This window comes from Notamacropus eugenii, chromosome 5, assembly GCF_028372415.1.
Source record: "Notamacropus eugenii isolate mMacEug1 chromosome 5, mMacEug1.pri_v2, whole genome shotgun sequence".
Classification (NCBI taxonomy): Eukaryota; Metazoa; Chordata; class Mammalia; order Diprotodontia; family Macropodidae; genus Notamacropus; species Notamacropus eugenii.
This window is the reverse complement of record NC_092876.1, coordinates 371,695,806-371,723,348: the sequence shown is the minus strand read 5'-3', so window position 1 is coordinate 371,723,348 and position 27,543 is coordinate 371,695,806. Positions and strand designations below refer to the sequence as shown.

The 27,543-nt window shown below is 36.5% G+C and overlaps 1 protein-coding gene, 1 long non-coding RNA gene and 1 pseudogene across 3 annotated transcripts in view; 1 reads left to right on the top strand and 2 right to left on the bottom strand.

Moving 5' to 3' along the window:
- Nucleotides 1-4,952, bottom strand: part of LOC140506735 (uncharacterized) — a 59,301-nt gene extending 54,349 nt beyond the window's left edge. Inside the window, exon 1 of the long non-coding RNA XR_011968051.1 lies at nucleotides 4,841-4,952. This is a non-coding gene — a long non-coding RNA (uncharacterized lncRNA). The remainder of the gene's footprint in view (nucleotides 1-4,840) is intronic.
- Nucleotides 2,657-2,755, bottom strand: LOC140509327 (U6 spliceosomal RNA; annotated as a pseudogene).
- BEND2 (BEN domain containing 2) overlaps nucleotides 4,842-27,543 on the top strand; it is a 43,791-nt gene continuing 21,089 nt past the window's right edge. Inside the window, exons 1-8 of one of the 2 annotated variants that reach the window (XM_072614226.1) lie at nucleotides 4,842-4,936; nucleotides 11,864-12,003; nucleotides 13,433-13,504; nucleotides 13,699-13,773; nucleotides 15,915-16,019; nucleotides 24,568-24,760; nucleotides 25,458-25,658; nucleotides 26,578-26,699. In XM_072614226.1, the coding sequence (XP_072470327.1) occupies nucleotides 4,921-4,936; nucleotides 11,864-12,003; nucleotides 13,433-13,504; nucleotides 13,699-13,773; nucleotides 15,915-16,019; nucleotides 24,568-24,760; nucleotides 25,458-25,658; nucleotides 26,578-26,699 (924 nt within the window). In that variant the 5' untranslated portion in view covers nucleotides 4,842-4,920. Of the gene's footprint in view, nucleotides 4,937-11,863; nucleotides 12,004-13,432; nucleotides 13,505-13,698; nucleotides 13,774-15,914; nucleotides 16,020-24,240; nucleotides 24,761-25,457; nucleotides 25,659-26,577; nucleotides 26,700-27,543 lie in introns of both variants that reach the window. The other variant, XM_072614225.1, reaches the window with a different exon arrangement.

The window sequence follows — 27,543 nt, the reverse complement described above, 5'->3', positions numbered from 1 at the left end:
ATTCTTTTATGTATGTGTATATATCATATATACTTAGTGTATATATACTATATATCTGTATCTATATATGCTAACCTTTGAAGGAAAGAATCTCTTCAGAAGTGACTTTCTTTTCTTCTACCACTGACACTTCTATACTGAACTGACCAGTATTACCAGCCAGTTCATTTAATAAACTTCCATATAAAAAAACAGTCACCTAAGTGGAGAATAAGTTTAAATGGAAAACAGCCTTAATACTGAAATGAGAGACAACATAAGATTTTTTCCTATGAAATATTTGTGATGTTCCATGATGGTTTCAAGATGGATTGTATGTGACCAGTGATCATAATTTTCAGACAGCCTGACATCTTGTACCACAAGAACACAAATGTCTGTAACATTTTGATCACATAATTACACAACTGCTGACATATAATTACAGGGAACAGAAAGGAACAAGGAGCTACTCTGGTGTAGTGTACACAATGTAAATGAGGGTATGCACATACATCTGACTATCTGTTGGGAATCTGTTTGTACTGGAATGGAATCCTTGTGGAGGTTTGGAAACAACTTGGTTACAAGTTGAGAAACTGCAAGAGCATATTGCACTTAGTCAGAAATGGTCACAATTTGATGTAACTGCTGCATGAGCAAAATCATTGTACACGTGATCAATGACAGTTTCAAATCACTGAAGAAACAAACCTGTAATATTCTAAACACATATATGCTTGTTGTCACTGAAGAACAATTTATTTATAAGATAATTGGACAATTACTGGTACCATTAAAAAACCTCAACTACTGGTCTAAAGGCTCATTACAATCAAGAAACAAAAATTTACTGAGTAACTATTAAGGTGTCATGAGGGGAAAAGAATAAATGATTGTCCATGTTTATATCTGAGAAATCCGAAGGTCAAAGCAGACAGGCTTACTGCTCTTAACTTCCATTCCCCCAGGGTGCACCAAATCATAAGAAATATTTTTGTTACCTATTGGTTCAAGTGAGAATTATTTTTTTTCCTCTGTCCCCTAAGAAAGGGCATTTTGTAGCATTTTTCATCAACTTGGAAAAAGTGCGATAAAATAAAATCATTCCAAAGAAGAGAAATAACCACTTCTACTCATTCTACATATATGATAGCAAATGTATAAATTATGTGTTGCACAAATATCCACCAGTTTAAAAAATTTTTTATGCAATATGTATGTTTCCATGTAAGATATGTATATCTTTATGACTTGTGGAAATGTTTAGACTCACAGTTTAGGAGAGGCATGGATAGATATCTTTGGAGTCTGGCCCCACCCTCTCCAAGGAAGACGGGGTCAAGCAAAAAGACCATGAAACTAGATGTTCTCTCTAGTCTCCAAAGGGATAATGGACCAGAATTATATCTATCTGTTCCCTCAAATACTGTTGTTCTAGGGTTACAATAGAAGTCACTTCAGTGGTTGATAGCCCTTAGGGTTATACTTTCCAGCTTAGTCCCTCCCCACCAAATCCTGGTTACAGAAAGCAATCAAAGTCACTCTCTCTTCCACTTAAAAAAACCTCTCCTTCCACATACACATCTTCACTTTAAAAGTCTGAGTTCTTTTTTCCCCACTTATATATTATCATAAGAAGAGCTCCATTAAACTCCATTTACTTAATGAAAATAGCCACTATAAACTGAATTTAAAGGACTTTTTATTCTTCATTCAAGTGAAATGAAGTAATATGATGCAGACCCGGCAAATCAGTAAAATGAAGCTCTTCTGGTCATTTGTATAGAGGTTAATGCTTTTAGTTGATTGATATTTCTGTATCAAAGTTTTGTTAAGAAATTCTTTTAAAATTCATTCCTAAATCACTTGCTCTTTAAAATATATGCTTAAAATAGACATCACTCTATGGACATCACATTCAAGAAGGGATCGTTATGGGGAATCAACCTTGTGATTTCATGAGTAAACTCCAAATGTAGAAATTACCTTCACAAAAGCAGATGTGTAGTCTGTATAGTCACATAGATATATAGTTCCGTATAGTCATATAGAGCTGCTTGTGACACTAAGATGTTAAATGACTTACTTGCTCACTGTGACCCAATAATATATGTGACTGAAAATTTTTTGCTTCTTCTTCTAGTATCATGGCAGTAGCATCTAATATACCACTGAATTAAGGTCTTAATACAAATAAAATCAATTAATATGACTTCTTCACCTCCATGCTTGTCTTATTAATGTATTGTCTAATTTGACATTCCATTAATGTAGAATCTACACTAGACCAAGGGATAAGAAGAGAGATTAGGTTTAACTGTTGGGCTTTTCTCAATGATTTTAAAGTGTTTGTGCTTTTCTTTAGTGTTAACCTGCCTTTGGTGAAAATTTTATCTTCTTTACCATAATCTAAGGCAGAGGTTTCAAACAAATGGTTTACAACACCCTTGAGTGTGACCTGAACTAGATTACAATGTAATTAGGAAATATTTAACAAAATAAATAGTTACAATGAACATAATGTTAATATGTGGTTTTCTAGTCAATATTTGGCCCATATGTCCAGTTTAGTGGCCTTCATTTCTATTTGAGTTTGACATCACTACTAAGAGAACAAATTTACATCTTTTTTTTTAGAAGTCAATATTGTGTTATTTTTAGTTCCAAATTCTCTAAAAACATGAATTGCCTTATGAATTTACATGTCATCCTTGCACAAGGGCCATGCTAATCTCTGTATTGTTCCAATCTTAGTATATATGTGCAAGCACTAGTTTCTTTTTCTAGTTGCTCTTTTCATCCTCAAATTTGTTTAAAATACCTCTCCACAGGAAGCTTCTTTCTCTTTACAGAACTAGGTTGGCCAGGACTACTGGAAACAAAGCTTAAGATTTAATACATTTCAGGCCTGTGTTCCTCAGTTGCTGTTGATAAGGTGAGTTTTCATGAGGGAATGATAACACAAGGAGATTCATCCCCAGGAGTATTAGGAGTTGCATAGCACTTAGAAAATGAAACTGATGGGAGCAGAAGGAATAGGTACAGGGTTGGTTTAAGCCAGAGTTGTTGGTCTGGCTTATCCTTTTCTTTCAGGGGTTCTTCTCATTTTTCTTCTTTCTATTGCTTTTCTTCTTCCTCAGATTCTGATTCCTGTTTTATTTGGGGTGGCTTATGCTTTCCTGACTCTAGGAACAGAACATTTTCCAAGTGGACAGGATCTTAGTTCAAATTCCTTACTTGATAAATTTCATTTCCCACCTGAATGTTTTCGTGGACTTCACGGATCTACAGAAATTCATCATCTTAAAAGATAACACCAACTCTGTAACTTAAGACCTTCAGAGGACCTCTGCCTTTGGGGCTTCTCCTTCCCTCTGATTGGAGAAGGTGGAGGATAGACATAACTCCTCCAAGATTCTCCACTATTTAAGGAGGAGACCCAGTGCATTCACCTCATCATGCCTACCCTCCCTCCCCAGCTGCTCTCAAAGACTACATCACCTCCAGAAACTCATCATCCTGCAATATGAAATCAACCCTGTAGCTTACATCTGTTCCTACTATTTCCTACCAGGGCTGCAGGACTTCATCATGTCCCCATGCTGGGTATCCCAATTTATCCTTCTCCCATCTCAGTTTTCAGCTTCTTTTTATGTACCGTCTCATGCATTTCCCAGTGCTTAGGGGAATACTTGGCACATCATAGGTGCACAATGAATGTTTATTGACCCTGACTCAGTAGAATGTAAACTTCTCAAGGGCAGAGACTTCTGATTTTTGCATTTTTATTACGTAGTACAGTGCCTTGACCATAGCTTAAAAAATAAACTGATATCCAGGGAGGTGGTACCTTGATCACAGTTAGTGGCAAAACCAGAAAGATAACAGACTTCCTACTTTTTCATCCAGTCACTGAACATGTACTGAGCTGCTTCCATGGGGAAAAATACCATATTTCTTAACCTTATTTCTTTTTTCCATAATTACTTCCTATTACTCTGGGGAGTAGTTTGTCCATTAAAAAAATGTTTTTTACATACTAGGTGACTATTGCTACGTGTTCGGAGTCATGGAAAATAAGTTTTTGGCTTTACCTCTTTTTTACTTAGCTGAAAAAAGGATTGGTTCAAAAATGACGACTGCACAGTAATAAGAATATCTAACATTTCTATAGTGCTACGTTCCAGGGACAATGTTAACGCTTTACAGTTATTTCTCACTTGATCTTCAAAGCTACCCTGTCATTACCCTCCCTGTTCTGCAGATGAGAAAACTGAGACAAGTTCACTGAGTTGTCCGAGCTTACTCGGACTAATACCAATCCGAGGGCGAATTTGAACTCAGGTTTTCTAGACTCCAAGCTCAGTGTGTCACCTAGGTACATACATATTATCAATGAAATTATTTTTTTTTTTAAAAAGTGTTTCTTGAGCTTTTCCCTTAGTTTGGATCGGAGGACCTCACGCCGGCGTGGCTGAAATCCTGTTGCATTTCGGGAATTCCCTTCTTGCTATTTCTGGGAATAAGGTAAGTATGGATGGAAAATGTATAAAGTTGTTTCACCCCTACTTGTGGAAGGAGGGCAGGAAGACTAGTTAATCAGTCTCTACAAACGCCAGCAAGGATGGAAAAAAAGGAACCTCAGAGAAGGAGAGGAGGGAGTCAACGTAATACGGCTACAAAGCAAGATACGCTTTTTCTGCTTCCGTTTGGACTTCCGCCTGTGCCGGAGGGGGGAGGGGGAGTGTACCGTTCGAACTGGGCGCCACTGCGCAGCCGCAGAAATTTAAAAGAGTTTGGTGCTCTCGTCGCCCGTCTAGCCCCTTCCGTTTCAACGCCATCTTCCAGCTCCACCCACCTGTGCCAACGGAAACCCGAGCCCCTGGCAGTGCAGAGAACGACCTGGAGTGGCAGAATACCCGGCGCCGGCATCTAGACATGTCTAAGGAACAAGGTAAAGCAGAGTTATAGACTTCTGACTAGTTCTGGGGAGGGGGGAGTAAGTTTTTCCTCCTTTCCTGCCGCAGCCGAAGGGAAAGGAAGGAAAACGCTCCATCATCGTTCGTAACGGCCCTAAGGAAACGCCTAGAAAGAGGCTCTCTAAGTCCCGCCCCTTTCTTCGACGCTTCTCCGGATTGGCCAGTCCACGAAAGGGGGTGTGTCGAGGCCGCCGATTGGTCGGTTGCTTTGTGGAGGGTCTCGCGCCCAGATGCTTTTTTCCATTCAGTTTTATTGGTCCTTCCCCGTCCACCCCTCCCGCCTTGTACTCCAAGGGTTTGAAAGGAGTGGAGGAGATGAGAACCGGAAGAGAGACCGGGTCGGAGCGGGGAGGGAGGTAGAAGTGCGCTTGCGCGCGCAGCGTTCTCTTCACCTCACACTCCCGAGTTGTCGGGAACCCGAAGGTAGTGACCGGAAAAGGGTCTTCCTGCTTCAAAGGGCGACTGGTCCCGCGTTCGTCAGCCCCAGTTCTTGATGCCACCGGAGCAGCTCGTGGGCTCCTGGGGGCTAAAAACCCCAGCAGAACCGAGGTCCCCCAAGAGTCCAAGTAACGGATTCTGAACCTTTTTGCGTGTCTGGGAGCCCGGGGGCGCCTTTGTCAGAACCAGTCACGTTCCCAAGCGTTTATGAAGCGCTTTCTACGTGCCAGGCGCCGGGCTGAGCGCTGGGAGCCCCTCCCCTAAGTCGTTTTTACATGTTACAATAAGAGGACAGAGGAAATCGGTCATGAAACACACTTCCCTTAGCAACTCGCTTATTAAGTCCCTACAGTGTGCCCAGGCACTGTGCATCAAAGGCAATCGTGTGACAAAGGAAGGTTTAGCGACGAACGTGCAGGGCCTCAGACACTTAGGAGCTGGGCACGTCCCTTAACCCTGTTTGCCTCAGTTTCCTCCTCCGTAAAATGAGCTGGAGAAGGAAATAACAAATCCCTCCAGTGTCTTTGCTAAGAAATCCGAAGCTAGAGTCTCACCGGGCTGAGGATGACTGAGCAGTGTTTAAATGCGCAGGTCAACGAGCATTTACTGAGGGGTGCTACGTACCAGTCACTGTGCTGAGCTCAGCGTCCCCGTCCCCAGAAAGGGAAACAAAGTGTCAGAAACATGAAATTCGTTAGAATGATAAAGCAGATCTTCATGTGGAAGTACGTGAGTCAATTGAGCACTTGCTACTTTGCTAGTCACTGTGCTAGTACTGGGGTTACCTAAAGCACTGTAAAAATTCTGGCCATCATTAGAATGCCATCTAATCCAGTGCTGTCAACAGCAAATAGAAATGGACCACTAAACCTTACGCATGGGCTGCATGTTGACATAGAAAACCACGTATTAGCATTAAATATTTCCTGGTTGGATTTTAAAAGGGTTTGAGCCACACTTGAGAATGTTGCAAGTTTGACGTTACTCCATTACTATGTGCCACTAAGAGCTTAGGATACAAAGAAAGGCATAAAACAAAGCATTACCTCTGATCCAGTCCAGTCCTTTCATTTCACAGATGAGAAAACTGAGGTCCAGTGAGGTAAAGTCACCCACATGGAAAGTGACAGAATCAGGATTTGAACTCATATGCCTTGATTCCAAATCCCGTGTTCTTTTCACTAAACCATTCTGCCTTTTGTTGAGAATAGAAGGCTGCAGTGTAATTCACCCCTTCCATATATCTATTATTATAGTTTGTATGACCAACAGTTCTGATTTTTCAGGGACTGTGATGGTTCCATGATTCACATAGCATCAGTGGAAGTATGTGTTCAAATAATGAGACTTTGTTTCAGCCAGAAGCTTAGGATCATCAAAAGTTTTGTATAATTTCCCAAATGCAATCCAGCCTACTCTCTCCTTTTGAGTGCTCTGTCAGGTTCCTTGTCCAGTTGTAGTATTTTTCCAAGATTTTTGTATTGGTGGGCCAAAGCAATGGGATATCCTTCCAATTGACTGTAATCTGGTCAGTGGGCATTCTTTATACATTTGTTTTTTCGTTTGTCAACATTTTGACTCTCTTGAGTGATTATTGATTGTATTTAGGAGGCTCAATGTTCTGGGGCTTGATGTATAGACAGTACAGTGTTTTACACAAACAAGACTGTCTTACCTCACCATCTGTTGCTTATGAGTTGTGATATTTTGGGCAAATCAGTTTATGTCATCTGTGGACCTCAGTCTACTTATTTATAAAATGATGCTAGACTGGATGATCTATAAGGGCCTTTCTAACTCTAAATTCATGATCCTATCTTTAGGAAGTTAGTCCTTGTGACATTTGGAATTGGACACATTCTTCATGTGCTTATATCGTGGATCTCAGTGTGTCTCTCAATATAGGAATTGTATTGCTGGGCCAGAGGCTGTGCCTAGCTAAGTAACTTTGAGTCTAGTTCCAAATTGCTTTCAGAATGGCTATAAATGGTAAGGTTTCAGGAATTGAGTAAGAGGAAGGGAAGTAAGGATAACAAGTATAGACAGTGTTTTGTCTCTTCCAGTGCTGAGATTCCATGGTTGTAGGCTGTTTTTAAAGTCCAAATGTTAAGAGCCTATGACTTTATGAGTATTTTAACATTACTGTACCACCACCTATTCCTAAAATTTATCATTTATTTTCATAAAATACATTTATTCAGTGAACATGTAAAGTTATGAAAATGGTATAAAATGTATTTAGAAAATATTTAATGTAAGATAAGTTTCTTAATGGTCCATAACATAGCAAGAAAATTGTAGCATTGTATATGTTATATAAATCATTTTAGATAATGTGGCATCTAAACTTACTTATCTCTTCTTAGTCTTAAAATGTTACTATAAATTGTATAGAGAAAAATAAATCTATAGCAATAGAAAATTCAGAAAGAAAAAGTCATGATAAGGGACTTTCTACAAAAATTATGTTGACTCTAAAATCAGATTCTCAAAGTAACAGTAATGACCGTCACTATTTGCCTCAAATCCCATATGGTAATTATGTCTAATTTTTTTTCTTGTGAGAAATTCTGTTAGCTGGTTAGCATTTCCGATACCTCATTTACATCCTAGAATTATAAAATTTTAGAACATGAAAGAACCATTAATTCTTTTCAGCTCAGTCCCATCATTTTTATAGGCAAAGTAATTGAGGTCCATAGAAATGAAATAACTTGCTCAAAACAGGTTTTCATGCTGTTAATTTATTACTGGGACAAAGTTGGTGCTAGTATGCTTTGTTTTGGTATTTAGATGAATGTGTAATCATACATGTGTGGATACTCCCTTTATAACTCCATCCAATGCATTTTTTCCCACAGTGCCCTCTCATCTTGTGCATTTTTTGTCTGTGGTCTTCCAATTATCCTCCCTACAGGGACACTAGTATATGAGAGACCTTCCTCTTGACCTTTTAATTTCTCTAGGATATAGTATAGTACTTGGGCTATCTAAATATTACCCCATCTCTATATGAAACTGGCCCATCTCCTTTTTTGACAATATGTCCTTGATGAAGCATCTTATGCTACTTCTTAAATAAAAGTCATCTGTGGTAATATGCTATAGCTTTTTTACACTTTACCAAAGGTCTGTCATTGCTTTTGGAATTACTTGCAATTTTTACTCATCTGAGATTCTGATGTGGTTTGCAGCCTTTAACATGATCGGAAGAATATTACCATTAAAGATGTGGGCTTTTGTAGTAGTGACCAGTCAGTCTGCCTTTCTACATCTGCAAGATGTAGTTCTCTATATTCAAGCAAAACAAATAAAATCTCTCTTTTACACTATTACTCTTAAAATCCTTGAAGACTGCCAACACTTTTCCCAAGTCCTTGTTTCTCCAAGATAAAATAGTTCCTTATCCATTTCTTTCAATCAGTTTTCTTGTATTTCTTCTTCTTGTAAGAACTTTGCTACCCTCTTAATTACTCCATCCAAATAATGTCCTTCCTAAAATGTAGTGCCAAGAATGGAGCACAGTACATAGAGCATAGAACAATTGTGGTCTGACCATGGGAAATAAAAGAGAGCTAACACTTCTCTGAATCTGGACATTCTATTGATGTAGCCTAAAGTTATGTTCACTTTTTTTTCTTTGCTGTCTGTACTTTTTACTCATCTTGAATGTTTACAGTCCTCTAAAAATCTCCCAGGTATGTTTAAAATGAACTGTTGTTTTGTTTTTGCCATATCTAGTCTCCACATGGTTCACTCCTTGTGAGGCTCTCTCCTGTGTTCAAGGTCCCCATGAGTTTTCTCTCCCTTCCCCTCTTTCATAGTCACCAGTGCTACATAAAGGTTCCTAATGTTCACTTTTCTCAACTAACACTTATCTTTCATTTGAACCTTACAATCTGGGATGAAAGTGCAGTTATTATCCTTATTTTACAGATAAGGGAATGGCCTTGGGAAGTTGAGATTTACTAACTTGCCTATGGTCACACAGCTAGTAAGTGTTTGAAGCAAGGTGTGAACTGGGGTCTTCCAGATGCCCAAGTATAGAGCCCTGTCCATCATGCCACACTGCCTCTTAGCAATTCCAGAGCCTGGAGCAGGTACCACAAAATGCAGGAAGGGTCTTAAAGTTAAACTTAATCTCCATGGTGCCATTCATTAATGATATGAGTATCTTTGCTAAATACTGGAGTTGCAAATACAAGCAAGCTGGATATTTGTGCCAGCCTATGACTTTTACAATTTCCCCTGGTCAGGTTGTGGAAGGGGAAAACCATGCCTGTTTTCCCACAGTCTAGCTTCTGACATTATCACTTAGCTGAAACTGTTCACTCCAAAGTTACCAGTAATCTCTTAATTGCCATATATGATGTCTTTTCTTCTTCCTTACCCTTTTTGAAATAAAATAAAAAACTGAAAATTTTTGTCAGGATTTCAATAACTATTTTTTCCATTCATGAAGGTGGATGTTTGGATTTTAGCCTAGGGCTAGCACAAGAAGTAGAAATTGCACTCTAAAAACACCCTCAAAACAAAACAAAAAGTGGGAAGAAAAGCTCAGCCAGATTAGGTGTACTCAGAAGAGGTTCATGCTACAAGTGACACAATTTTATAAGGGATCAGTTTCTCAAGAAACCTGAAAGGAGGGTTAAGAAGGGTTTGGGGGGAGGGGTGGGTTGGAATATGCACTCTGGGGAAAATCCAGGACTTTATTACTACTGAAGAAAAGTGATTGGAAAAATAGCAGTAACTCCAGAATCATATGCCTGCTTTCCCATTTGTTCAGTTTCACCATAAATGGCACACACACTGAAGCCATCTCTGATGAAAGTGTAAGAAGGGAGTAGGGGAGCTTTGGCAAACTATTCCAAAACACAGTTTATAATCACATAATTCCATTCTAGCCAAACTGGTCTGCTTTTAGATCTCTGACCACGACACTCCATTTCTCTCTTTCCACCTGTTTACCTCATAGCCTTTCCCTAGGCTCCCTCATGCCTCATCCTCCCTCATCCTCCAACCCCTTGTTCAAGTACAACTTATTCTAATAGACCTTTCCTGATTCTGCAAATATCTTCCTGAAATTCTTTTGTTTATTTGTTTTGTATCTATATTGTTATTTACATTTCTGTATATATGTTTCTCTCCAGTAAAATGGAAACCCTTTGAAAGTCAAGATTGTTTAGATTTTTTTCTTTGAATCCGCAGGATTCATAGTGGGAATTTCATAAGTTGGGTTGAATTGAACTTATTACAAATTAGAAATTTAGAGGAATTGTTGCCATACTTCAGTAGAACCTATAATATTCTAGTAGTAAATTTTCAGAATGTCCTTTTTGGCGTAGACACTCTCATAGTTACATTTTTCAAAATATATGACTATATAAAGAAGATTAAATATGCTGTGTTAAAAATGTAGATGAGATAAACTTAATCAGTCAATTTTCATATTTTTAGTTTACTTTGAATATAGTTGTGGTAGAAGTTTTCCAAAGAGAGTCTAAAACAAAGCTTAGTTCATTTGAATCAGCCTTGTTACTAGGAGCTGTAGCACCAGTGCGATATTCACAGTGCTTATCACTATAAATATGCCGGCACAGTTTGGAATTGCAAAATAAAAGACTCTTCATATGGAAGACAGAATGAAAACATTTATTCAGACACCAGAAAGCCTAATCCCAACACCAGGAAACCAAATCCATCTTAGCAACAAAGAAATCTGTACACAATAACAATGCAGGGAGCATTATCATCCCCAAGCTTCACCTCTATTAGACTTCCCAAAATCACAAACAAGCCCTCCTACTCACACCAGTTGCCCCCTGTTCTCTCTTTCCCAGCTCTGACTGCTCTGCCTCACTTCCTGCTCTACCTGTTCAGCATTCTCCTTCCACCACAGGCTCCATGTGACTCAGACTTCTGTGTGACCCAAAGGGGTGGCCTATTAATGGATGGGAAAGATATTCCCATTTAAATCACTATTATAGTAGCCCAACTAAAATATACATAAAGTAACTTCAAAATCTTTGTTAAACCAACAAGCTAATTTCTGAGAGCATCTCCTAGACTCCCCCTCCTCAAGGTACAACTTCCCCCTGTAATTCCCTCCAATTATAAATAATATTGTTTAAGATATACAGTATTGACTCCTCCTTGATCAAGGATGAATCATATAGTAGCATAATTTTAAATGTGTAAATATTTTTCTCCACATTTTTGATTATGGTTAATATACCTCTTTAATTAAAAAAAACTTCTTTAAAAATTATTCTTGTTCTAAATCACTACTAGAAAGATAATTTTGTTTTGTCACTTGAGTACTATGAGGACTTCAAAATAATGATTTAGTCTAATTTGTATTGATATGTAAAGGAAGGATTAGAATAGATTTCAATTTGGATTTTATTCAGCGACCTAGATTTAGGTAGTAAATATATAAATCAATTTTCTACCTTGATTTTCAGGAGGTGAACATTTATCAGTACTAGGCAACCAAGTAAAACATCCATTGGAAATAAAGAGAAATGGTCACAACACAGAGGAAACAGAGTTTCTAATTTTACAAAAAAGAAGACGAGTTGCTTCTTCAGTGGAATATAATACAGTACGTATTTCAAAATTCAAATTTCATCCTTCCTTTTTATTGTTTCGTGGGTTGCCATGGCCTATTCTGGGTCCTAACCCTGCCATCCTTTCAAACTATTGTCCTATATCTCCTATATATTTCCTTCCTTTCACAGCTAAATTTCTTTAACAGTTGTAAGCAAGCATCAGTAATGGTAGCTTAAACAGAAATGATTTAATTACTTTAGAAAGATAGTTTTTAAATCTTTGGATAGCCCTGGGTAAATTGTTGAATTTGTGTGAGCTTTAGTTTTCTTGTTTATTACATGAGAATAATGCGTTCACTGGATTATTGTGAGATTCAATGAATTATAATATTTGTTTTGTATTACTTTAGAATTTACAAAGTACTTTCCCACACATTTGATCATCTCAATAAACCCAATGGGATGGGTAGGCAAGACAGGTGTGTTAGGGGTTAGGAAACAGGCATGGTGACTTGCCTAATGTCACATGACTCCTTAAGTAGCAGAACTAGAATTAGAGCCTGTATTTTCTGAGTATTTGTCCAGTATTTTCCCCCTTCTGCCTGACTTAGCAATATGATGACAGAATGGAAAGAGTCCTGCACTTGGAGGTAGGAGAACCTGAGTTCAGGTGGTGGTTTCTGACAGTGTATGCAAGCTGGTTACTTTACCCCTTCGATTCGCATTTTCTTTTTCTGTAGAAGGAGGTAATTGGCACTATTTCACATAGTTATTGTGAACAAGCGCTTTGTGAAGTTTGAAGTGTAATAGAAAAGTGCAATTTGAGCTTTTGAAATACTTTATGTGAATGCTTTGGAAAGCTTAAAGTACTATGTGACTATCATTATATTAAATAAAATATTAAACTTATCCCAATTATTCAGTCAGGATGTAACACTGCTGGGTCAGTTATTTTTCAGTTGTATAACTTGAGGAGAGAGGTAGCCACAAAGACATTTATTTGCTTCACCTTTTTTTAAGAGTCTTTAATACTTGGCAGAAAAGACTTTTTACACTGTATAATTATGGATACTGAAGAATAAACAGGGGTTCAAATTGTTTTCTTTTGTTCCACCAGGTGGCACTGTTGGATTTGTTTCTTAAAATTACATCCTATGTGGACTGTGTTCCTTGTCATTAATGCAATATTTAGTATTAAGACACATTCTGGTTTTATTTATTTGGTTTTGTTAATACTCTGAAGTATGTAAGGAGTTAAATTAATATAAAAAGTCATCTGTTCCTTAACTGTGGTAGTGTTAATGAGAAAATAATTCTGCAAGTATACCTTTTCATGTATTTTTGAAGTAGTCAGAGTCTTTTCTATTTGATGTTATAAACAGGGCTTTCTTAGAGCTTCTTCAAAGCTTACAGTTGTCCTGAACTTTTCTTCAACTCTTTCTTTGATCTTTTCTTTTAATTTAATAATAATTTTTTTTTTAGATGAGTGCTCAAGAACCTGATTATGAGGATAGTGGAAGTGTTGTGTATGAATATGAACCAGATTATGAATGTGTAAGTAATTTAAATGACTTTTTAAATTTAAATGTCAAGTATACATTTATTGTCTTAAAGAAAGGATTTAAATCCATGCTTTTTTGCTGGGCAAAATTACACAATATAAAGTATTTAGTTTTGTTAAATAGAGTGCTTCATTTTGATCTGTTATGATATTAAATATTAAATATCTGCTTTTGTAATGTTAACAGGGCAGTGTTGTATCTGAAGCATCCTACACAGGACATTATCAAAAAACACTTATGGAAGTACTGAACTATTGCCAGGTATCAAATTTGTGAATTGTATGCTATTTCCAAAATCTTTAAAAAATTCTGTATTATGTCATTTTATTATTAATTAGAACTTTGTTAAATCTAGACATACATGGATTTTTCTTATTTCTAGTTAGGACAATATACTTTATGTGTATTAATTTAAAGTAACGGTAGTCATATAGTCATATTTTGTCTTTTCATTTTAATAAAGCTATCTTTGTTAGAATGAAGTAAGGTCTTTTTCAGCTATAACACTTAAAATTTCATTTTCTTTGTTCTCTTTAGAATGATTTTAGTCAATTTTGGTTTGCAGGTAAAGGAAATCTTAATTTGAAAGTAATTCTACCACCTGAAAGCAAAATAGTGGCCCATTAAAGTTTCAAAAAATAAAAATAGTTTATTTCAAAGAAAAATTACATTGTGTATAACAATTTTTATTTTATTACAAGGTAATTCACTATGTGGATAAGGTTAGATGCATGTGTTGGGTAAGATCTGTATGATAAAATCGGGTGTCAGATTCTTCAAAAATTAAAAAGTGCTATTCAGTTTTTATTTATCTGGGGTTTTTTTGTATTTCATTAAATATTTCCCAATTACATACAAAAGAATTTTAAACAGTCATTAAAAAAAAAATTTGTGATCCAAATTGTCACCTTTCTTCCCAGCCCTTCCTCCTCCTTGAGAGGGCAAGCACTTTGATTTCAGTTATACATGTGAGGTCATGCAAAACATATTTCCCTATTAGATATGTTGCAAAAGAAAACACAAAATAAAACAATGAAAATAAAGTAAAAAAGGTACACTTCAATCTGCATTCAAAGTGTTTCGGTTTTCTCTCAGGCAGGCAATACCATTTTTTATCATGGGTCCTTTGGAATGTCTTGGGGTCAGTGTCTGGATCAGAGTAGCTAAGTCTCTCACAGTTGTTTGTCTTTACAATATGGCTGTGGCTGTGTACTTTGAATGTTCTCCTGGGTCTGCTCACTTTACAGCAGTTCATATGCATCTTCCCAAGTTGTTCTGAAACCATCTCACTTGTGATTTCTTATAGGACAATAGTATTGAAAGAGCTGTTCAAATATATTATTGATATTATTGAATGCAGCAACATGGCTGATCTTTAGATCTTATGTCATACCTCTTTAGGGAAAGATGGCTGCTTTGGAAAACAAGTTTTGAGTCGGGTCATTTTAATCGGCTATAAAATGTAGCTAAACTTCCTTGATTTTCATTGATCTCTCAAGATCCTCCTGGCCAAAGAGTATCAGAGGGTCTGGGCAAGATCTTCTAGGCCCTTCTAGAGTGGTCCTAATACATATCCTGATAATAGCCAGAATTTGTCTAGCCTCCAGAAATGAGTGCATAGGTGCAGAAATGAGACATAGTTTTCACTTAAGTATCTATTTCTCTCTGTCTTTTTGTATTATACTTGATCACATATACAATTCACATACGTGTGTGTTTATGTGTGTGTATCATGTAAGATGAAAAAAATCATATTGAATATGGATATTTATGAACTGTATCATGATCTATACAGTGCTGTCATGAAAGGAACAAAGCCAAATGGAAGTGGGTGGTAGCACTGGGTAAGCTCTATAAAGTGGTAGACCTAACCCTAGAACCTATGGGATCTAACAAAATAGACCATGAGGTGTTGGGTTAGGGTAGAATACATTTCTAGAGCAACACTAAGGCTCTGTGTGACTTCAGACAGCTACATAATTGTTTTAGCATTCAAAAATGTGAGAGTGCTCAGTTATGAAATTGATAGGCATAGTAACAAAATACTTATAAAATACTTAACAAAATATTTATTCTCCAATATTAAGAAATTCTTCAATATTTGACAAAAGCCCTTTATAGTAAACTGAGGTTTCTTGGTGATACTTATACTGATGCTTCTGACTGTATTATTTTAAATTTTTTTCATCTGTAAAAATAAAGTGGTTGAACTGGTGGGTTTCTAATGTCCTTTTTGTCTTTAAATATCCATGATTCTGTATGAAATAAGGTAGTTAATAACAAGGTTAAATCTTTAATAAGATTTTCCATAATTTCACTTAGATTATATTGGTTTTAGTGAAATTTTCATTTTCAGCATTTTACTTTTGAAACAAGAACCACTGACATTTTTATTATATTAGGCAATGTATGATGCAATCCAGAAGCTAGATAAGAAGTTTGACCTGCTTCATGGAAAGGTTTCAGAAATGCAGCGTACTCGGATGAAGCCATTGCTCCTCAAGCCTGTAAGTGTAGTAATAAAAATATTTTCATAGTGATTATAAACTTCCCAATATTCCTAAAGATATCAGGCTAGTATAAATGATCCAGAACTAACTGGCTTTTTATTACTCTCTTACTGCTTCTTTACAAGCTCCTCTTCCTGTTGGTATTTATTTCTGCATCTGCCTTTGGCCTTTTTCTCTTGCACCTTTTTCTCTCTGTCTCTTTCTTTTCCATTCCCACAGCCAACTGTTATCTTGATGGAGATGCTTTCTAATTCTATGTGTCCAACCTTGACCTTTCTACTGAGTGTTATTGTTGTGTTTGTCCTTCGTTCTCAAAGAATACTGTGACCTCAGGATGATGACATGACTTGTAGTTGACTTTGATTTGAGTGAGGGAGGCAGTGCAAGGTCACCAGCCTCACTTTCTTTTCCTGAGCCATCCGGGTCCAGTAGCATGACATTCATCAGGATGACTGGACATGACCCAGGATGCAATGTGGGCATCAGTGTCTTCAACTGTCTACTGACCTGCCTGTTGTCCCCTTGAATATCCTGATGGAACCTCAAATTCAGCATGTCTGAAAACAAACTTATCTTTCACTTCTTATATCTTACTTCCCTGTTTCTGTCAGTGATACCATCATTAACTCACTTTCCATGTTTGAAAATTTGGTGTTATTTTTTTATTGCCCTCTGCTCTCATATCTAATCATTTTCTGAGTCCCATTCACTTCTGTGGTATCTCTCATAGCCTTCCTATCCCTATTCCCATCACCTCCACTGTAATACAGACCCCAATTATGTCCTGCCTAGACTACTGAAGTAGTTACAAGTACTCCATTTTTTTCTACTGAGTTACTAAACTGGAAGGTTGAGGCAATGCTATAGACATAGCATCTGAGTTTTAGCAAAAAAAATTATAAGGTATTTCATAATGGCCTTCAGGGAAAGATGGAGAAATATAGACTAGAAGAGAGTGCAGTTAGGGGAATTTAGAAACAGTTGAATGATGGGACCCAGAAAATGATGATGGCTGTCAATCTAAAGGACAGTTGGCCAGTAATATTGCTACAATATTCTTCTGTTCATCATTTTTATCAGTGGCATGGATTAAGACTTAGATGATGGTTATCTTAGCAGATCTGTGCATGATACAAAGCAGGGAAGCTTTGGATTTAGACTATAGTAGGTGACAAAATTGGGGTAGGTGGCATAGTGGATGAAGTGCCCACCCTGGAGTCAGGAAGACTCATCTTCAGACACTTTCTAGTCATGTGAATCTGGGAAAGTCACTTAACTCTGTTTGCCCCAGTTTCCTCGTCTGTTAAATGAGCTGGAGAAGAAAATGACTAACCACTCCAGTCTGTTTGCCAAGAAAACTCCAACATGGGGAACAACAGCAACAAAAATTTTTTGGGGGGGGATGCAAGATACAAGATGCAAGATGCTTTGAATAGCAACCATATTTAACAGTATAGAGTTTAGAAGGTATAAATTAATATTAAGTCCTGTATTTTTTTTTTTTTAAGTGCACAAGTACAGTAAGAAGGAGTCATGGTTAGGTATCAACTCAGAAAAAATTGTATCCATGTCTTGTGTTTCCTCTAGTATGGACCCAGCACAAGGCCTTTGTGACAACATTGGCACATTTAAATTCCTGGATACCTAAAGAGGTATTGCAGTGACCCCTCCCTTCATGCCCATCCTTCATCCTACTTCCAAAATTCTCTTCCATATACATATATGTGGTTATGTCACTCCTTAGTAGAGCCCTATTGTCTTCTGGATAAAATTCATATTTCTCTGCTTGGAATTTAAGATTCTTCTCAATTGGATGACACTCTACCTTTATAGCATTTAATGTTCTTTTCCATATTTTATATCATAGCCAAGCTGTACTAATCTCTGTACCCAAAACGTCCATATGTCTGTGCCCTTGCTGACTACTCCCTATGCTCCGAATATCCTCCTTTCCCTTCATAGTCCTTTGAATCCTGAGCCTTCTTTTATTTTTATTTTTGTATTTCTCAAACCATCTTTTAAAGTTCTTTTAAAATACCACCATGACATTTAAAATTCTTCATAACTTGCTCTCTCCTTACCTTTCTAGCATTTTTACACATTACTTCACTCCCTGTTCTCTGCAGTCCATCCATACTGGCCCCCACACACAATACTCTCTTTCACCTCCTTTCTCTGTGTCCTTATCTGGCTATTCCTCATTCTTGGAATGCTATCCCTCCTCACCTCTGCCTCTTGGAATGCCTGGTTTCCTTTCAACCCAAGCCCTACCTTCTACATGAAGCCTTCCCTGATCCCACCAGCTCCTAGGGCACTTCTTTCACATATAGTAGAAATATACTCATCTACCTGTCATTTTCTGTTAGAACGTGACTTCTTAAGGGCAGACTGTTTCACTTTTGTAGTGCAGTGCTTGGCACAAAATAAATGCTTGTTTATTGACTGATTAGACCTCACATGTTTATATAACTAATATAATCTTGCAGCATTGTATTCTCTACCTACCTGTGTTTCTTTCTTATCCTACAAGCTCCAGGAGTGCAGGGATTCTGTCTTATCTAAATGTCATCTCTCACCTAACACCTTACTCTTTATACAGTAAATACCTTAATACACGTATGAATGAATGGAATAATTTTAAAAATCTGGTGGGGTTTTGTTTTTTTTTTAGCTGCAAGCTCAATGTAAGTCAAGATGATATTACTTCTGATAAAGTCAAATCTAAGGCTGTACTAATAGAGGCACAGTGACTAGAATAAGAATGGTGCTAGGTGCGCTAACAAACTAAAGTATACCTTGAGAAAACCAACCGATTGGTGAAGAGGACCTTGTCATTCTAAAATAATTGATAGAAGGAGCTGGGAGGAAAAAAATCATAAAGGGCAGCATTTCATATGCATATAGTTAGAGAACTGCAAAGAACCCCAGAGACTCTCCAGTCCAACCTTCTCGTTTCTACTGAGGTGCAGTCAGAATGAGTGACTTGCTTAAGGTCACACAGGTAATAAGGATTAGAGATGGGATTTAAACCTGTCTTCTCTGATTCCAGAACTAATGCTGTTGCTACTGTACCAGTATGATGAGACATAATAAATGGTTTCACATATTAAAAGGGCTGTAATTGGGGTGGGAGGGGGCAGGGAACAACACCCTCTTCTAACCCTACCATCCTTTCAAACTGTTATCCTATATCTCCTATTTATTTCCTTCCTTTCACAGCTAAATTTCTTTAAAAGAAAAAAAGCTATTTCACACTTATTATTTCCTCTCCTTTGACTCACATCTCAACCAATTGAAATCTATCTTTGCTTCCAATCTTATCTCTCAAAAGAAACTTCTCCATAAATATACCAATAATCTCTCTTTTTAAAAAATGTTTTATTTTTCCCCAATTACATATTACAACAATTTTTAACATTTGAAATTTTACGATCCAAATTCTATTTCTCCTTCCATCCCTGATATGGTAAGGAATCCATATACAACTATATAAAACATATTAGGCACTTTGTGCAAGAAGACTCAAAAGAAAGAAAATGGAAATAGCATGTTACAATCTGTATTCAAACAATATCATTGTCTCTGGAGGCAGATAGCATGCTTCTTCATTAGTCCTTTAAGATTGTCTTGGATCATTGTATTGCTGAGAATAACTAAGTCATTCATAGTTCTTTATCATACAATATTGCTGTTACTGTATACAATGTTCTCCTGGTTCTGCTTGCTTCACTTTGCATCACTTTTCATGTAAGTCTTTCCAGGTTTTTCTAAAGTCATCATCCTCCTCATTTTTTTAACACAATATTATTCCAACACAATCGTATACCACAGCTTGTTTAGCCATTTCGCAGCTGGTGAGCATCTCTTTGATTTCCAATTCTTAGCTACCACCAAAAGAACTGCTATAAATATTTTTGTACAAATAGGTCCTTTCCTTTTTTGAGTGTCTTTGGGATACAGACCTAGGAGTGCTGGATCAAAGGGCATACACAGTTTTATAGCCCTCTGGGCAAAGTTTCAAATTATTCTCCAGAATGATTGGATCAGTTCATAGCTCTACCAACAGTGAGTCAGTGTACCAGTTTTTCCACATTCCCTCCAACATCCATCATTTTCCTTTTTTGTCATATTAGCCAATCTGGTAGGTATACCTCAGAGTTGTCTTAATTTGCATTTCTCTAATCAATAGTGATTTAAAGCATTTGTTCATATGGTTATAGATAGCTTTGATTTCTTTGTCTGAAAACTGCTTTTTTGTGTCCTTTGACCATTTATCAATTGGGAAATGACTTGTATTGTTATAAATTCGACTCATTTATCTCTATATTTGAAAAAATGAGGCCTTTGTCAGAGATGTGTTTTGAAAAAATTTTTCCCAGTTTTAATTTTGGTTGTATTGGCTTTGTTTGTGCAAAACCTTTTTCATTTTATATAATCTAAATTATCCATTTTACATTTTGTAATGCCCTCTGTATTTCCTTTAGTCTTAAGTTCTTACCTTCTTTATAGATCTGACAAATAAACCATTCCATGCTCTCCTAATTTGCATATGCTATCATTCTTTACCTGTAAATCATATACCCATTTTGATTTGATCTTAGTATACAGTGTGGGATGTTGGTCTATACCTATTTTCTGCCATACTATTTTCTACTTTTCCCAGTAATTGTTTTCAAATAATGAATTCCAAAAGCTTGGATTTTGGGTTTTATCGAGGATTAGATTATTATGGTCATTTACTTTAATGTAATGTGTACCTAATCTATTCCACTGATCCACACTCTATTTCTCAGCCAGTATCAGATTGTTTTGATAATTATCACTTTATGATATAGTTTGAGACCTGGTACAGCTAGAACCACCTTCCTTCACAGTTTTGGTTTTTTTTTTTTTTATTCCTTTGATATCCTTAACATGTTGTCCTTCAGAATGAATTTTATTATTTTTTCTAGCTCTATAAGATAAAATTTGATAGTTTGATTGATATGGTACTCAAGTAGATTAAGTAGAATTGTCATTTTTATTATATTGGTTCAGCCTATCCATGAGCAATTAATATTTTTCTACTTGTTTAGATCTGACTTTGTGTGAAAAGTATTTTGTAGTTGTGTTCATATAGTTCCTGTGTTTGTCTTGGTGAGTAGACTCTCAAGTAATTTCTATTGTCTACAGTGATTTTAAGTGGAATTCTCTTCCTGTTTCTTGCTGCTGAACTTTGTTGGTAATATATAGAAATGCTGATGATTTATGTGGGTTTATTTTGTATCTTGCAACTTTGCTAAAGTTATTTATTATTATTTCAAATAGTTTTTTGGTTAGTTCTCTAGGATTCTCTAAGCATGCTATCATATTATCTGCATAGAGGGATAGTTTTGTTTCCTCACTACCTATTCCAATTTCTTCAATTTCTTTTTTTTCTCCTTGCTATAGCTAACATTTCTAGTACAGTACTGAATAATAGAGATGATAATGGGCATCCTTGCTTTACCCACCCCTGATCTTATTAGGAAGGCTTCTATCTTATACCCATTACAGATAATACTTGGCGACGCTTGTAGATAAATATTACTTATCATTTTAAGATAAACTCCATTTATTCCTACGTACTTTAGTGTTTATGATAGGAATGGGTATTGTATTTTGTCAAAGGCTTTTTCTGCATCTGTTGAGATAATCATATGATTGCTGTTGGTTTTAGTATTGATATTGCAGTTTCATGGTGTGTTGGGGTGGCACTGTCTCAAAGAATTTAGAGTCAAACTATGTCTAATCCAAGTGCAGGCATTTATTGAGGACTGATAGCCCTCAGAAGCAGGCTAGGTTCCAAGAGGAAGCAGCAACTTAGTAAGATAACACAGGCAAATTTATAATGTAATGATGTTGATTACACAACAGAAATTATGAATATTGAAAAGGCAGGAGGGATTTGTTAAAGGATTAGATAATGGGGAGGGGTCCCTTCTGTGGTTTGGTGGTCAGACATCCTGGTCGCGCTGCCTTACGATTGGCTAGCTATTGTGGTCCTGTCTGGTCAAGCCTCAAAGTTAGGTATTGTGGTCCTGTCTTGGGCTGAATGGATGATGTGATTATGGTTAGGTACAATCCACAAATATGTGGATTGGATCTGGGGGTAGAAACTAGCTAGGGGCAGAGAGTAAGCTGTTCAGCGTGGCCCATAAGGAAGTTAGAATATTAGGGCTGGGAGTAGCTTTAGGATTCCATCAATATGGTTAGTTAGGCTGAAAGTTTTCCCAATATTGAACCAGCCCTGATTACCTGGTGTAAATCGCACCTGGTCATAGTGTATGATCCTTATGATATATTGCTGTAATCTCCTTACTAGTATTTTATTTTAAAAGTTTGCATCAATATTTATTAGGGAAATAGATCTATAAGTTTCTTTGTTTTAGCCTTTCCTGGTTTAAGTATCAGTACTATATTAGTATCATTAGAGGAATTTAGTAGCACTCCTTCTTTGCCTATTTTTCTAAATAATTTATAAATATTGTGATTAATTGTTCTTTCAGGGTTCAGTAGAATTTGCTCATGAATCCATCTGACCCTGGGGATTTTTCTTAGGAAGTTCGTTGATGGCTTTTTCAATTTCTTTTTTAAGGTTGGGTTATTTAAGTATTTTGTTTTTTCTGTTAATCTGAGCAACTTATATTTTTGTAACTATTCATTTCATTTAGATTGTCAAATTTATTGGCATATAATTGGGCAAAATAACTTAATATTTGTTTTAATTTCCTCTTCACTGGTGGTAAATTCATTCCTTTCATTTTTGCTACTGGTAATTTGGTTTTCCTGTGGGTTCAGTTACCATCCCTAAGTAGATGATTCCAAAATCTATATTATATATCTGATCATAATCTCCTAACTCTATTCTGACCTAAACAACTACTTATTGGATATTTTGGACTGGATGGTCCATAGGTGTCTCAAACTCAACATGTCCAAAATAGAACTTCTTATCATTTCCCCCAAAACTCACCCCTTTATTGAATTTCTTTATAGCTATTGAGAGTAACACCATCCTTTCAGTTACCCAGGTTCACAGCCTTGAAATCATCCTCAGTCCCTTACTGTTCCTCCCCTCCCTTCCTCCATATCTAATTATTTGGCAAATGTTATCATTTCTACCTCCATAGTGTTTCTCATCTCCATCCTATTCTGTTCACTTACACAACCACCATTCTAGGTTAGGCCCTCATCACATTTCACCTGAACTAATGTGATTGCCTCCCTGTTTCAAGTCGTTCATTCTAATCCATCCTTCATACAGTTGTCAAAATGATTTTCCTAAAGTACTTCTCTGGACATATTACTTCTCTACTCATTAAGTTCCAGCAGCCCTCACCCCCCACCCCTTACCTCCAGGATAAAATATAAATGCCTGTGGCATTTAAAAGCCTTTCCCTACCTGGCTACAACCTGCCTTTCCACACTCTCCTTCTTGCCTCTTTGGTCTGCCCAAACTGTCCTTTTTGCTTTTTCTTATACACTATATTTAATTTCCCATTTTCGTGTCTTTGTGTCTCCTTTGCCTGAACGTACTTCTTCCCAGCATCTCTTCTTAAAGTCTCACTTCCTGCAAAGCTCAGCTCAGCTCAGGTATCACCTTCTACATGAGGCTTTTCGCAGTGATCTCTTCCAGCAGCTAGTGACTTCCCCCTTTCCCCACTGCCTTGTTTTATTTTGCATCTCTTCTGTATGTGCTTATATATGTGCATGTTTTTCTGTCCTATAAATGTAAGTTTCTTGAGGGCAGAGGCCATTTGATGTTTGTCTTTATCATCTTATGCAGTGCCTGGCACATACTAAATGTTTAATAAATGCATATTGACTGCTTGAAAGTAGAATTAAACTTATTCTGTGTATTCCAAAATAAAGAACTAAAACCAGTTATGTCTTATGAGCCCTCATAATGATTTAAATTCCCTGAATATGGAGTTGACTGCTTGATGACTTCTCTGTCACTAGAAATGTTCAAACAGAAGGGTGATTTACCACTTCTTATTAATGTTTATAGAGGAGTTGATGTTTGTGTGGGGTCAGAGGTGCTAAAGGACCTCTGTGGTCCCTTCCAAAGATACATTTCAAGCAATGTAAAATCATGGTACTAGAACAAATATTTATTTGGTGGTCTGATATTTATTTAACTCTCCCTTGCTACACTTTTTCTCAGAATTGATTTATGTAAACTCTAATATTTCAGAGGCCAGGTGGATTTACATATAGAAGTTCTAATCATGTACCTCTTGGAAAAATTCGAGTACAAAAGCCAGCGGAAAGGGAATCTAACATTCAGACCTCTCCCCCTGGACAGGGAGGTCATAGCCCATCTTTGGCAGTAGTGCTACCACAAAATCATGTTCAAACCAACTCTGTGGGAAAGTCTGTTCAGACTCCACTTAAAAGTGAATCACAGCAGCAAGACCTCAGACAGAGTCCTCCTCTTCCTACAATTGTCTCTACACATTCATTGTATCAGCCATTCACAGGAGTAGCCAATACAATACCTGATCTTTCTTTACAATCCAAGTTGGTCAACACAGTTGTTGAAAATGCTACCTCAGCTGCCAGAAGTTCTCCAGCATTAACTGCAGCGGTACCAACAAAACCAGAAGCCTGTCTGGGAAGGAGTACGGTCATGATGGGTTACCCATCTTCACAGGAAAATGCAAGTCTTAGTCAAGAAGTACTTTCATCTTCTATCTGCATCAATCCTAGTTTTGGTGAGTTTTGAACAATCCACACTGGGAATCTCTGTTCTTTATAGTTTATCCTTAAAGTGAAATAGCAGAAGTGACATTTCTATTTTGAAGACTTTTTTTTTTACCACCAGAATCCTTTATTCTCAGAAATAAACTCAGTCCACAGCATATGAAACAACTGCCTTCAGGCTATCATTATAATTTGATTTTGGAAGTAGCTATACATGTCCAAAGATTCATTCTATAAAAATCTCAATTTAAAGCAAAGGCCAAGAAATATTTGAGTCGTCTTCTGAGTAGTAAATTTTTCTTCATTAGTCACCAAGAGCTCATTAAATTAAAATTGTTTGGCAAACATAAGGAGAGACTTTTAGAATTACCCATTGCTTTTTTGACTTTTCAGTTTTTGAATATACGTGGGGAGAGAGAGAAGGTCTTAATGACATTGAATGAGTATAGTTCCTTATATCCTGGTGCTGCTAGAAACAAGAAAAATTTAACTTAGTGTAGTATACAGGGGGCTTGGTTGAAAGAATGCCAGTCAGGACAAAAAATGGTAAAGGTTCATGGCAATAAAGAAGAATTATTAAAACAAAATTAAAGTCTGGGTATAGGAAATGGAGAGTTCAATTCACTTGAGCCTCTTAACACCCCTTGCCTTTTTGTGGCTCTGTTTAAAAAAAAATTTAAATGTTTTCCCTTGAATCTAATTTTTTAGAGTACCTTGGTGATCCAAAGAGGAATGTAAAGGTTCTTGGGACATATTTAATGAAAGCTCGTCAAAAGACCAAGCCGAAGTATGCAGCACGCTATTTGGTTCGAGTTTTGTTCCCCAAGGAAACGCTGTTGTGCAATGTTATGGGCATCAGTGCACGGGGTCGAAGCACTCTGGATCCCAATAAAGTTGCTGCAATAAGAGGTATGTAAAGTATTTGTGGAATAATAATTTTACAGATTAGGAACTTTGTGTAAATTTGGGGGATAGTTTGTTCACATCTGGTTCATTGATGAAGGTTAACATTTATTAAAAATAAATTGAGTTCTGAGTAGCACAAAAAAAACCTTCACAAAATGCACATCTATCATGAACTAAATTTAACATCATATTCTTGTGGCTTTTCTTTTTAAGTTAATACCAGTTTTTCAGTTCAGAGTCCTTCTTTTTTTTAAGTAAATATATACTTATTATCTCTTTGCCATTGAATTAGAACTTGTGAAATAGAAACATATCCAACCTTAAAAGTGAATTATGTTGCCATGAGTTACTTGCATAATGTTGACACATTATCTTGGGTGAATTTGTTTCCCATATCTCCAAGCCTTCTAAGTAATGCTGAAAGAAAATGAACTAGTATGGGATCCAAGTTACAGTTTTAGCTCTTCCACTAATAGTCTTTATGATCTTGGGGAAGTCATTTATTTAGTTTTTCTTAGCCTTTGTTACCTCATTTTTAGAATGAAGATATTGGACTAGGAAGATAAAGCACCAATAAGCAGTAATTTGTGTCCTCATCTTTATAGAATACTCTATTTCTGCCTTTAGTTATACTTGATTTGAAGGGTTATTAAATGATTTGGAACCCTGAAATATACCAACTTCTTAGTCAAGCTTTGAATAAAACTTAAGATGTCACTATATGAGCATTTCAGAAACTTCTTGGAGAAATTAAAGAAAATTCTGAAGGGCATACACATTAACTGTGATTTTTTCCAGGAGACAGAAAAATATCAAATTTGAGGGAGATTATATATTTAAATTTTTTGTTTAGAAAAAAGGTTTTGTTTGTTTATAATTAAAACATTCATGGCTATTTTTAAATGGTTAATTCCATTTACAGAATTTCTTGCAACACATTTTCCTAACTATGATCTGAGTGAATATGGAAGAGACTGGAAAACCTGCATTACAAATGTAAATGCTATGATTCGCTGTCTATGCTGTGAAACCAAAATAAAGCCTGTAAGTTAATTGTCATATATAATATTATTTTATTATGTTTGTAACTGTCACTCCTGGAATGATAAGCAATATATAGCCTTTGTGCCAAACTCAAGTTTTTCAAAAGCAATGAGAGCATATTTTTCTTTTCGATATGAAAGTAAGTCAATGACTAAGATGAGTTTAAGATAACTTAAATATTTTAAAAACAGGAACAAAAATATTCATTCCTGTTCTGATCTGTAGTTACTCCTCATAAGGTATGAGTATAGATCCACAATCAGTATTCTTTTGCTCACTCTTTCTGTCTTTACCAAAATAAAGAGCCAAATGGCCTTTGGCTTCTCACATGGAATCCAGTCTGCTAATGAAGAAGTCCACCTATTTCTCATCATTGTTGATACATAAATTATTTTTTCACATGACAGACTGCTTTCTAAACATCTTAACCTCCTATGGAATTCCTTATTTTGTAATGCGACCCCCCCATGGAAGTCATATACATTGTTCTTCGCATTTTGCTCTGAAATACTGTGCTTCACAGCTTTAAATGATAGAAAGTATAAGTATTTCATGGAAAACATAGTAGTGAGGATAATGTATAAGTTATAGACAGATAGTGTCTTTTTCATTATTAAGCCTCATTAATATTTTCTGCATTATATCCTAAAAGTAAAAAGATTAGGGCTTCACTAAATGTATGTAGGCATCTCACATTCATTATGTCCAAAATAGAATTCATTGTCTTTCCTTCTCCAAGTCTTTACTGAATATATTTCAACAGTCTTCCAGTTAGTTCTCTCCCTGCCATAAGCCCATTCCAGTCCATCCTCCATACAGCTGCTGCAGTGGTTTCCCTAAAGTA